This window comes from Dermacentor silvarum, chromosome 4 (assembly GCF_013339745.2).
Source record: "Dermacentor silvarum isolate Dsil-2018 chromosome 4, BIME_Dsil_1.4, whole genome shotgun sequence".
In the NCBI taxonomy this organism is placed as follows: Eukaryota; Metazoa; Arthropoda; class Arachnida; order Ixodida; family Ixodidae; genus Dermacentor; species Dermacentor silvarum.
In genome coordinates, this window is record NC_051157.2 from 99,230,360 (window position 1) to 99,243,154 (window position 12,795).

Here is a 12,795-nt window from a genome sequence, read left to right on the forward strand (position 1 = left end):
GGAGGCCCCCTCCATGCACGTGACCAACGACGCCGCCGATTATACACTGCCTCCGGGATCGGCCCAGTTTTGAATACGCCATCTCCGGGATCGGTTCACTTTACCATTATACATAGCCCCCTGGATCGGCCCACTTTGCTCGTCAGGAAACCGACCGAGCAGACGCGCCAAACCACGGGGAGGAATTAAGGCAAAGAAAGCTCGAAGGCGCGCATCTGTTTCAGTGAAGGTATTCTCGTTTGTTCCGTTACGTGTACCGTGACTCTGTGTAGAGAACAGAGCAGGTGAGCGGTACATTTGTAGTTGGCTATATACAGTAAGCCGGTTCGCGTTATATATCTGCTGCCCTTAGTTTGAATGCCGATCGAAAAAAAAAAGAACAACCACAAATATTGCCAGAGAGAGAGCAAACATAGGTACAGCTTTAAAAACCTGTATCATTTAAGTCCAACAGAATTAAAATATGAACAGTACTTATGCACTTCTCGACTTCTTTTTTGTTGCGTCGTCATTGTGGTCGTATAGATACACGTATTTATGGGAAATGAGACGCCACACAAAATCGAACACGTTTGAAGCGTGAGAACGCAGAGAAATGAATCGTACGAGTCGCCGTTCTATTGTGAATCTCAGCTAGATATTGTCAACCGTTTCCAGCTGGCAATGAACGGTTCCGTTGGCTAACTAACATATTCCGTCAACGCGTCAACTTCATGCTATAGTGTGCTGACAGACGTAATACTATACTATATGCTGAATTCTTGTTTTCTGCATCGATGCATTCGCGTTGTCCCCGACAGTCATTAATTAGCCCGCTGCACCGCAAGTGTGTTATTTTGATTAGGAGACCGGCCTCGTCGACACGGTATCCTGTTAACGGGACAGGATCATTTATTCGCCTCGCGCTATTGCCGCCTGCGTTTCGTTCACTGCCAGACGCGGCACACTCTGCCACAAAAATTTACGGTACGCGAGGTCCACGACAGAAACGAATTTATGCAATGTGAATTTCTGCTCTGTTAAGGTATGTCGTTTCTAATTTAATGGTTCGCTGAGTGGGCCGCAGAAACTACTACGGGCGGTATAGCTTGAATTTGAGGCGTTGTGTCGGTATACATAGGCTTCCCATTAAGTTTCATTCTCAGGTGCCACTTTCCGTGAGCCTTTGTGGCCGACTCTATAAAAGGGTAGAGGCACGATGGAAAACAAGACTAACTTCGGAAACATCACGTAAATCTCGTCCAGACTGCTATACGCACGGGGATTATTTTGCTGTTTGGCGTTGGCGTGATAGCGCAGCTCTACATGGTGGGAAATATTTGTTTTTGTTGAAAATGCCGTGTTTTATTGCGATAGCAATTATATGGACACTCCAAAGCAGATTACTGCCGTCGGCGTCGCCGTTGCCGTCGCCGTCGCCGTCGCCGTGAGGTTCCGTATGACGTCAATGGAGATGAAATCGTCGCCGCGCGCCGCCGAACGCTGTATGTGCGAGTGAAAGGGCGCGAGGGACGCGCGCTTTCACGGGTAGTGAACGCACGGCGGAGAACAAACGCGCGTTCTGTGTCGTGCTCCCTTAAGGGCTGCAGAAGTAGGCGTCTCTTTCCTCCTTTACCATCACCATATATGTAGAGCAAACGCGCCTTCTTCTGACGCACGAAAGCCGTGGGGGGGGGGGGGGGGGGGGGGCAGGGAAGGGAGGCGACGTTTAGCTGCGGCACCAAGTGCCTATTTATATCAGAGGCTCCGGCAACAGTCACCAACGCCGCACGCATTTTGTGCGAACGCGGGCAAAACGCCGACGGTGTCGACAACAGTGCTGTGTGTTGCCGGTGCTGCTGCATGTCCAAGTTTGTACAGCGGATAAAACTACTATTCTTACTCCGTATAGCTATCTACTAAGTTGCTATCGCAATTGATGCTTCGCCTTTCGGGTGAAACTGCGACAACTTTTCTCCAACCTAAGCACGCCGGGGATTGAAACGGCCCCCGGACCCGTATTCTTGGGATGAATTAGACCGAAAACAAAAATAATAATTGGGGAAGGCGAGCGCCGTTTTTGTAATTAAAAGATGGCCGCGACGTGTCTGTGTCGATGTATACGTGTCTGTGTCGATGTATTTCGCGCCGCCTTCTGCAAAGAGTGTGGCATCGCAACTAGGCTCAGTATAATAGAGGACCGATAACAGCAGTGTCAGCTTGACTCATTGTCAGGTGAAAGATCTGAATGGTTGATATGAATTAACGTGGAAGCTGGAAGTGGTTTGACCCATAACCGGCCATTATAACGCGACAGCGTTAAGGGCCCCGTGTCGCAGAAAATCCGGCGTCGGCGTAAGCATCGTCGTCTGGTGGAAATAATCATGCCGAACCACATCATCCCGAACCACCACGACCGGGCGGGCCGTACGCGTGGCGCAAGGCGTCAGTGAACAAAAATTGAATTTCTCAAAGTAAAATCCGTCAGAAAAATCGTAAAGTACGACTTAACCACAACCTACAGACGTGATAGCGTCGGCTTGTAATTTGAATACGCGAGAAAAAGCCCGATGAGCAGCCAGGGAACTTTGAATGATATCGCGTTCCACTCTTAAAGGCGACACTTAAGCGTCCTCCAATTCTGATGGTGTTTCGCTGTACTTTGGTTCTAGGCAACATTGAGAGGAATGTTGAAAACCGAACCTTTATAAATTTTGATTGGGCCCCATGTCGCAGAAAATACGGTGTCGGTGTCAACGGCGTCCAATAACGCTATCGCGTTCCACTCTTAAAGGCGAAGCTTAATCGTACTCCAAGTTACCTTGTATAAAATAACCTGGGGCCGCTCTATTTCTGCTTTCTAAATACAAAGACATTTCTTACGTAGGTATTGTTACGTTCAATTATTTATTTGATTCCAATCTGAGCGCGTTTTGTCTTGCTTTGTCATCCTGCATGGTTACCAAAAGAGAAGAGGACGAAACGTTGCTTTGTTTTGAGGAAATGCGGAATAAGTCGGCTGCATCGAGTACTTTCGCTTCGAGAACAATGGAAAAATGAACACCGTTGTCTGCCTTTAAGAAGCCGCCAGAGCGGCTCAACATCTAAGCCAAACAAGCATATATATACGCCGTAACACTAGAGCAAGTGTTCAATAAGAAACTTACATTTAGCGCATAATCGCGGACCACGTTGCAATCCCGATGTCACGATCGTGATATTTGTCGGGAGGCGAATTCGCTGCCTTTCCTCATATTGCACACGAGTGTTAAATGGAACACCCCAGCGTGCGGATGTCACTTCGCACTAAGTTGCAAGTGCCGGTCTAAATTATGTCGATGCACTGCTCAGGGGCACTTCCAGAGCGAAAAAATCGTACTTGCTGTATCCTTCACGTGTTCCCTTTACCAGTGCATCGCACTGTAAGCGAATACATACACATGTAGCGAGCACACGTGGCCCCGAGCGTATATAGCTAGAACGTGCCCGCGTGTGCAAACCGCAGGCAGCCAGCGAGTGCCTGCAGTCCGGCGGGCGCGCGCCGCAGCACGCCCGATCGGCGAGCGACAACACGGGCGCCCCGACGTCGTCGGACGAGCGGCCCGCCAGCCTGGCGCTGCACTCCTCGTCGGCGGGCTCCAAGCGGGCCACGGTGCAGATCCCGCTCAGCCCGAGCCACTACGACCAGCCGCCCACGCCCGAGTTCCCGCCGCCCTCGCCGGGCACCGCCGAGTCCGGCATCCACAGCAAGATCCGGCCCCTCAGCAGGGTGTGTATAGATTACGCTCGAGAGGGCGCCGATAAGGGTGCTTGGGAGGAGGGCTCGTCGCCTTGCACGCGCTTCCCTCTACGAGTTTTTACCGCGTATCTGCTGCTGGGCGTATAGTGCCAGACTGTCGTGCGTGAGGCACGTCCCATCCGTGTATGCATGTATACATCCCTGAGCGAAAGTATATACGAACGGACCAGACATTTTCGCGATAACGGTGACTGTCTTCTCCACCTATGAATGTAACTTGAAACTGAGGACTGCAGTCCAATCTTGGCATTGCGAAACTTACAGTGCGCTCGTTCAGTTTAGTTTGTACGTCTTAATTGCGAATTAATTCGGTTTTTCTTTCGGCGAGCCTGCGGTCCTTATGCTTCTGCTGACGGGTGTGCGCCCGCTAAGTGCCTCCCTTCTCCTCACTGCTAGCTCTATACCCCCCTTCTTTCTCCGTTGTGCCCTTGGCCAGTCCGCTGGAAATCGTGTATCACGACCCGATACGCCTCTCGCTACATGCATGCTCTTCGGGTTACGTCCTTCATGCGCGGCATCAGCTCCGTTCGTCGTCATTCTCTCCTGTCGTCAACTTACACGTAGGAACAAATTCTCAGGGACTGTGGCTTGGTGTTTGTGGCGCTGTGCCGGCGAGCACGAGGACGCGGGTTCGACTCCCTGCCGCGGCGGTCGCATTCCGACGAGGGCGGCATGCAAAAATACTAGCGTTCCGGGCCTTGGTTGCAAAATGATGCGGCCAGTCGGTTCGTCTTGTACAAAGCATGGGAACCGCTCAAGAAACGAGGACGGAGACAAAGAAAGACGATCCCGCGGTCCGTAAACTTTTGACGCCGACTGTATAGGTGCATGTGCATGCCCCGCGTTAGGTTTCCGGAAACGTTCGTATTCTTCGTTCTCTCGCTCACGCGTGTTCCCGTGTCGCCACCACTTGTTTTCGTCTATATACATGCAGCCGGTGCCGCGGTTTGTTGTGAGTATAGTCGGGTCATTTCCGGGTATGGATCGGCCGCCGCGCGTGACTTGTGGTGGATAGCTACGACGTCGCCGCGCACGAGACTAGCTCACGCTGGCGCAGGACTCGTTCGGCACGTCCACTCGCATGCATCGACGCCCGACGCAGTAATATAGTGTCGAAACGCCTGTACCACGCAGGGAAAGTGTCCCGCCGAATGGGTCGTCACGTATGTATGGTATAGATGGGCGCGACTATAGCTGCCTCGTTACCAGGACGACGACGTTGGGTGCACAGCTCGTGTGTTGACAAAATTCGGTTCTTCGGCCCCATTTCGAAGTAAGGCCGCGCGGCCCTCGCATTGCTTCTCCAACTCCTGTCAGAAGCAGTGGGCAACTGCGAGCGGCGTCGAATGTTGGCGTGTTCGAGAAACAGGTTCGTCCCGTGTGCAACCGCGTTTCGTTTTACTTATTTGCGTACATGTTTTCCTGTTAGCAAAAAAAAAAAAAAAAAAAAGGAGCAACCAGTATAATCTGGTGTGGTTAAATGATAGCCTTGCAAAGCCCGCATGATTACTGAGGACCATTCGACATGAGAGCGTATATGAGGCGTGTGAGTTTTTTGAATGCCAGTGCTGCATTATTCATTTAGTTTTTCCTGTGTATCCCATGCACCTCAGCGTCGCTTTCGTACACCTGCCCGATTTCTCAGCAGAGGCTACACTCTTCGTCAAATGTAAGCAGGTCATATATGCTGTACGTACTGCTCTGTAGTATTCCTCGTACACCGAGGCGTATTTTTGCCAAGTACAAGCTTCGAAGTTTCGGCCAATCCACGAGTTCTCGCGCACCTCTGGCTCGCACTTTCGCCACCTCTGCGGGCGGGCTCTAATAGGAGTTGCGTCGGAAGCGTATACACCGCTTGTCACGTTGACTGTGTCGCAGGGCTTCGAATCGGCCTGGTACTCAAGAGTACCTTGTTCCCTCTGTTTCCAAGTGTATAGGGGGCTTCTGATGCGTGTGATGGAGAGAGCGAAAAACAAAGTGAGCGATAAACAAAGACAAGGCTCGGGCACGCCTTCATTAATTAGGCAATGCAAGAGCAGAAGAAGAAAAAAGGTAAATGCGCGCAGGGGCCACGACACGACGGTCACATTTGCGTTTGCAAATGTGACCGTTTGCAAATTCAGTCGATCGGCAGCAGCAGGAGCAGCAGCGACGACGACGACAACGTTTGTCGGGACAGAGCGTAACCGTACACGTCGCATCGGCCGGGCCGCTGGTTTTTCCCCTCGACTGAGTCGCGCCGTCTCGCGACGTCGCGACGGCTGTAGCGTGTCCGTCTCTGCCCTCCACCGATCGATCCGCGCCTCGCCCCCTCCACAGGGGATGTCTGTCTCCGGGGTCCGAGCCCCGTTTGCGCTGCGTGCGTGCGTGCGTCTCCCTCGTCTTTGGTTAAGAGCAAGCACACGCGCAGTTTGCGGTGAACCCCGTGTCCCGCGGGGGCGAGGGGGGCGCCGCGCATATGTGTCAGCTCCGCGCGCCGGAGTGTGATGTCGTCGTCGTCCGTATAGTTTAAACATCGCCCGTCTTGATGGGATCCCTCGCGGCGTTGGCCCGGTGCCACACGCATCGCGTATCTCTCTCCCAAGCGCCTCTTAACAAAAACAGCAGCCACTTCTTTCTCTCTCTCTGTCCTATTCATTTCCTGCCCGGTCTGTCCTTACCCCCGCGCGGTTGATTAAAACGCGTTGTGCGGTATCCCCCTGCCGTGTTATCGCGGAAATGGACTCGGTTCGCAGGTTTTTGCGCGTCGTACCCCCCTCTTTCTCCCCCTCGGCCGCCGCCCTGACCCCCATCGCGACCGCAAAGCCCCCCCCCCCCCCCCCCCCCCCACACACACACACACACACACCCAACCCTTCTCCGACCGATTGCCCGTGGGAGCTGCGCTGGCGGCGCATTCGTCATAGTATAGTATGCAGTCGTCATTTATAGAGGAGTGAGACACGCTACTGCTGACGCTTCTGTGCCGTCTGTCTGTCTCCTCTTCTGCCCCGCCCGCCGCTGCTGCCGCCGGAGTGCGAGCGCGCGCGAGCGCGCCGATCCGTGTCGCATACTTACATACTCATCGTGTATAAGTATACGCTTCGCGTAGCTTAGCAACCGAGTGACGCCGCCTAGTTCGCTTATTATTGTTTTTATTTCGCTTCTTTCTGATTTTTTTTTTCTCTCTCTCACGGCGGCGTCGGCAGCAACAGCCAGGGAAAAGAGGCGCTTTTATTGCTGCCCATACGACCGCGCGGCGACGGGCGCTTGACGCCGCGATAAACCCCGCTGCCTGCCGGCGCTGCAGCGTCGTCGCTCGGGGCACCTACCCGACAGCTCTCGCATCGGTTCGCTCCTGCTGTTTCGTTTCTCTCTCTCTCGTTTTGCGCCCAGTCGCAGCCGTGCAGGCAGTCATATCGCGCCGTCGTTCGTTCGTCCACACCTGCGGCACCTGCCGAGCACGTATCGAAGCCGTGCCCCATCCCCCCCCCTCTCGTCGTCATCTCTGCTCGCGTGTGCTGCGGCCTTTCGCGTCTGCTGTGGTGGAAAAAAAGAAGAGAGTGTGTCGGGAGGCAGGTGGTCAGCGGCAACGTTGCGTTTAACGCTCGCCTCCTCGCGTCGTCGCCGTCGCAGGAGTACGTGGTGCAGCAGCAGCGTCGCCGACGGCTGGGCAGCGGCAGCGACGGCAGCGGGAGTCGGCGCAGCTCGCGCGACGTCGACACCCTGACCGACGAGGACGAGTTGCTGCTCGAGCTGAACGGAGGGGACGCCCCGGCGACGCCCGCCACGCTCATCGTGACTTCCTCGACGTCGCAGCCAGCCGCGTCGGGAATCGTCGAGGAGATCGTCGAGGAGAACCCGTTCGCCGGTGAGGCTGCATGCCGCGGGAGCACGTGGCTTGGGTCTGTTTCGCGAGGCTTGTGGAATGTGCTGGTGCCGCGTTTCCTTTTGCGAGTGTGGTGGGTGTGGTGGTGGTGGTCCGTCCCGGATATCGAGCGCTCTGTCGTCGTCGTTGTGTCGTGAGTGCCCGCAAGCCGTGTTTTTGCGAACCCGGCGTGTGCATGCATGTAGCAGCAGTAGTGATATTTGAAATGTACAGCAACGTACCGCTCACTTGCTGGCGGCATGTTGCTTTGCTCGACCCTCAGTATTGATGTGAATGGTAGCGACGATGATAAGAAGCCTGTTGTCAAATTCATCTTGGAAAGAGCGAATTGGCGCGAGAAAGCGACAGGTGTGCACGAGAAGGCACATCGAACGAAAACGCTGCGTGTGTTCTCTGTGCCCTCTCGTGTCCTCGTGACTTTTTTTGTGCTACAAGTCCCTCTTTGTTAATGTCACGTCACCTAAGCATTAGTGCGTTACGAGTAATCGAAATGTTAGTCAGCTGGCTAAACGGTGTATCGTAGGAACACTCGTAGGAACTGCATATCTTATATGCGACGGGAAGACTGCCATGACTCAAATCCAATAAGATGCCAGTCTTGTGCTATCTTCGTAATAGGGCAACCAGTTTCCTCATGCAGGATACGTTTATATATTCAAGGTTGTTTGCAAGAGCAAACACGCACAACGAGGCAGAACGAGACACAACGAGCGCCCGTCGGTCGAGATAAAAGACGTCTTCGACCGATCGAGATATGACGCGCGGGAACTGCGCAGTATGGGAGCGGCAACTAAGCGTGCGATGTTTTCGGTTAGCAGGATAAGGTGTGAAGGGCGTCGTAACTCCTTCCCCTTTAACATTTCTAATGATTCAGTGATTTCGCTTGTAAACCCTCCCGCCAGCAACCCTCCCCCTACCCCCAACAAGCATATTAAAAATTCCACGATTTCAGCTACTCAAGCGCTTGAGTGGTGCCATGGTAGGCCATCTATCTGCAAGTAGCTCGTATGGCCGAGCAAGAAGATCCGAGCGTTTGCGTCGTTCACTTAGTCAACATTGCACTTCAAGTGCTCAGGAACTGTAGAGGCAGTGTCACGCGGGAATTGGAGCACCGTAGGAAGTCAGTCACGTGAAGACCTGAAGAACTCGACAAGGGCTGCCTAATTGGCATTGTAAGCTGCTCTAAAAATCCACGTTGCCGGCAAATATACTTTCAGCTGCGCTTTAATTGCATTCTTCGAATGCGGGCTGGCTGCTTCATTGCGGACATGATGTCACAATACCCGCTGATGATACATCTCCTCTGCGACTGTTGTCAAGGTCACCTTGTATACCGATGCGCGCTCTTGGTGTGGGCAGCAGCAGCGCCCGCGCAGCGTGTGTCGGTGACATTTCACAACACGGGACAGCGTGTAGCGATAACTGCGTCGTCTTTCTGCTGGGGGTTCGCTGTAGATAGATATAGGCGAGTTCACTGAACTCAGTGTGAAGTATCCGAAGGGTGCGCGATCGAGTCGATGGGCAACGCAGTCGCGCACGCACGTTGGTTATAGGATTCGAAGTGGTGTACCGGTGGCCTAATATATAGGTTTCATGCGAGTTGTCGTAATTCATTCTGCGACGCATCCAGTGGGCGTTGTGGCGTATAGCGCTCTCTTATCTCTGCCTCGCTTTCGATCGCGGCTGGCAGAAAGTTCGTCCGCCTCGCAGCCCAGTCGATTTTCTCTTCCAACAAGGTTGTGCGAATGCTCGAAATAGCGATTCGAATGTTATAGTGTTGTTATTATGAGGTTGAGCGAAATTTCCACAGCTTGTAAGTAATACGGGTGTCACGCGGCGCACTTTCGATCGAGCCCGATCCGGATCGAATTTCTCGGTCGCGATTGGCTCCTTTGCGCAAGCTGCGGGAGGGAGCCAGTCGCGGTCGAGAATTTCGATCCAGATCGGGCTCGATCGCGATCGGAAGTTCGCCGCGTGACACCCGTCAGAAACTGGAGGTTATCGTATCTCGTGCACACCTTGAAAAATGCCAGTATTAAAGCAGGGGAATGAAGCACGATGAAGCATCATCGCTAGATGGTGCGTATGATGAAATCGTCCATTTAAGTTTATTTATTTGACTAAATTGAGAAAACTATTTGGTAGGCTGCCTAAAGTCGAGGCATATGCTTACTGAATGACTAGGAATTATCAAAAGTTAGCCATACTGCATACGTTCGCTCAGCAACCGCTGACTCCGCATCAACCGCGTGTCTCTGCAGCAGGGACATTTTGAAAATGGGCCATTTGCTTCTGGCTCCATCCCTGCAGACGTCCAAAAAGCGTTATTTTTCCTTGTATTATAACGGAGACAAATATTCGACAACTTGGAATAGTGAATTCTCGAATAAAACTACGAATCGAATTGCAAGAAGTTTTCGATTCGTATTCACAAAAAAATGAGACGGCACTTGATATTCATTTCGATAATCTCATTCAACTTAGTATTTTTCTAAATTTTCATATTACCCGCCGCGGTGGCTTAGCGGCTATGGTGTTGCGCTACTAATTAGCACGAGGTCGCCGGTTCAAATCCCGGCTGCATATCGATGGGGGCAAAAATGCAAAAACGCCCGCGTCCCGTGCATTGGGGGCACGTTGAAGATCCCCTGCATGGTGGTCAAAATTAATCCGGCGTCCCCCACTGCGGCGTGCCTCATAATCAAATCGTGGTTTTGGCACGTAAAACCTCAGAATTCATTCAGAATTTTCATATTGAAATGAAAATGTTCACTTATCAACGTTCAACCAAATAGAACCGGTGCTGGGTCCTATACATGTGTTGTTCTCTTGTGTATATACGCCACCTGCGTTTTATTCATTCCGAGCGGATTTGAGTCGCTGTAGCACATGTGTACCCTGCATCTGGCGCCACAATCTACTCAACCGATCGAAGCAGTGGTTTAAGCTGTTCACCGCGGCGGGAGACGTGCGTGCACGAGAGGGATCTTTCTTATTTATTTTCCTCCTATAGATCGTGATTAGTATTCCGTACACGTCCTGCCGGGGCGTAATGTTTTTTTTTCTTTTTTTTTTCTTTTTTTTTTTTAACGCGCATGTAGGTCGCGACCGCATGGTTAAGCACGCGCTTTCTATTCGCAGTTAACCTCCGCGGTTTCACTTTTCTTCACCAGCCGAAGCTGGCAGGCAACCTGCAGGACAGAACGAGGAACAGCCAACACCGTATATCCCAAGTCTAACCTATGTGCAGGCTCCTCAGGGAAGCGTATTTACGGCGATCGCAGAATTATTGCGTAACGCTATATAGTGCCCGGCACTATAGCTCGTATATAGTCCGCGTCCCATGCGGCCGTTCTTTGTATAGCGATCGGTGCATGACCGACTGGGTCAAATAATGATTGATCTTGCCATTGTTTCGGCGGCACTCGTGTTATCCAGGGTGCTTTCGAACGCACGGAGGAATCCTTCCATGTTCGAAGCGCGCGTTACGTGATCTATATTATTAGACGGAGTGCGCCGTCGAGTTTTGCACAAGATGGTGATACCATAGAGGGAACTGGTGTTAATATAATGTCTATACTGGAGCTATTTTAGTATATGCTTCAAAATGATGGTACGTTCGGCGCGTTGGTAATCCATGCACAGTGAAAACTATTGACAGCGCGAAACGACACTAGCAACACAGAAAAGAGACGCGGAGAAAGACGCGCACTGTTTGTCCGTGTCTCGTGTCCAGGTCGTTGGTGTCTTAAATTAAATTATGGGGTTTTGCGCGCCAGAACCACCATCTGATTATGAGGCACGCCGTAGTGGGGGACTCCGGATTAATTTGGACCACCTGGTGTTCTTTAACGTGCACCTAATTAAATGTAAGTGCACGGGTGTTTCATGCAATTCGCCTCCATAGAAATGCGGCCGCCGTGGCCGGGATTCGATCCCGCGACCTCGTGCTTAGCAGCCCAACACCATAGCCACCAAGCAACCACGGCGAGTATTGGTGTCTTTTCGCGCTGTCAATAGTCTTCTTTACTATGGCGGCTTAGCGTGGAGTACTGTTCTGGGAACTGTTGAATTCTGCCATGTTGTCGACTCCGCCATCTTGTCAGCTCTGATTGACTCAAAAGATTATTGACACAGATTGGCTCAAAAATGCCGTCGTTGCAGAATTTGACAACACGACAGAATTTGACAGCGTCCTGAATATATAGCATCCCTGCATGGGAATTTGATGGACAGTGCACGGATAATGCCTAAAATTTGTCCTTCTGGCTTCAGGCGGCATTGCTGTTTTGCAAACTGATCGCTTTCAGCCAAATATGGTGTTGTAAATGCAAAAATTCGCGACGATTGCGCATGTACTGCCCACAAGCTTATCCGTCTTCGTGGGCTTAGAAAAAACATGGTTTCATTGAAATTTAGAAAGACAGAGCGTAATAAATATAACTCCACAAAGTACGAAGATAAGACAAATCCATGTACTATACCTAACATTCTTACGATATAGCTGAAATGATGGCAGAGACAGTTTTCCTTAGTAATTTTTGTAGAAAACGCTCATGTCCCCAAAGGAGCACGTTTCCGGCGATTTTGCAATGACTGCGTCGTGTATAGTGCTCGGCATGTTTATGTCGTCCCAGCCATTCATTCTGCATTGATCGTTTGGCGAGAGAGTCAACGATTGATCTCGCCATTGTTTCGGCGGCGCTCGCGTTTCCCAGCGGTTTGCGAAGCGCATGTTACGTAAACTGTAGTATAGGAGGGGCGTCCTAGCTGTTGCGACACGCCGCTTTGCGGATGCAGGCTCGCGAGTTTATAGCGCGCTTCGCCAGAGGCAACAGGAGGAGATGGCGGTCGACCTAGAGTGGAGTGAAAGTGGGGGAGCGAGCAGCTTTCGTCAGGAAGGCACGGCTCCAAAACAAACGCTAAGCGCTGGAGGGGAAGCAGCGGCGGCGGCCGACGACGTTACTTTGGAGCGCGTGGCGCTCTTGTAACGTTTGGTGGTGGTGGTGGTGGTGGAGGGAGCGTGGAAATGCGGACGCGAAAAGCCGCTGCGCGACCGGTCGGCCCCCCTTTTTTTTTTTGCTCAGCGCCAGATCGCTGCAGTGCATCGCGTCTTGCTCTCGCAAATTTTATATTTATTCATTTATTT

The 12,795-nt window shown here is 52.1% G+C and overlaps 1 protein-coding gene across 1 annotated transcript in view; it reads left to right on the forward strand.

Annotated features, from left to right (window-relative positions):
* Nucleotides 1-12,795, forward strand: part of LOC119448781 (ankyrin repeat and SAM domain-containing protein 1A) — a 92,806-nt gene that overhangs the window by 60,462 nt on the left and 19,549 nt on the right. The window contains exons 8-9 of the mRNA XM_049666500.1: nt 3,485-3,748; nt 7,394-7,628. Coding sequence (XP_049522457.1) covers nt 3,485-3,748; nt 7,394-7,628 — 499 coding nt within the window. The remainder of the gene's footprint in view (nt 1-3,484; nt 3,749-7,393; nt 7,629-12,795) is intronic.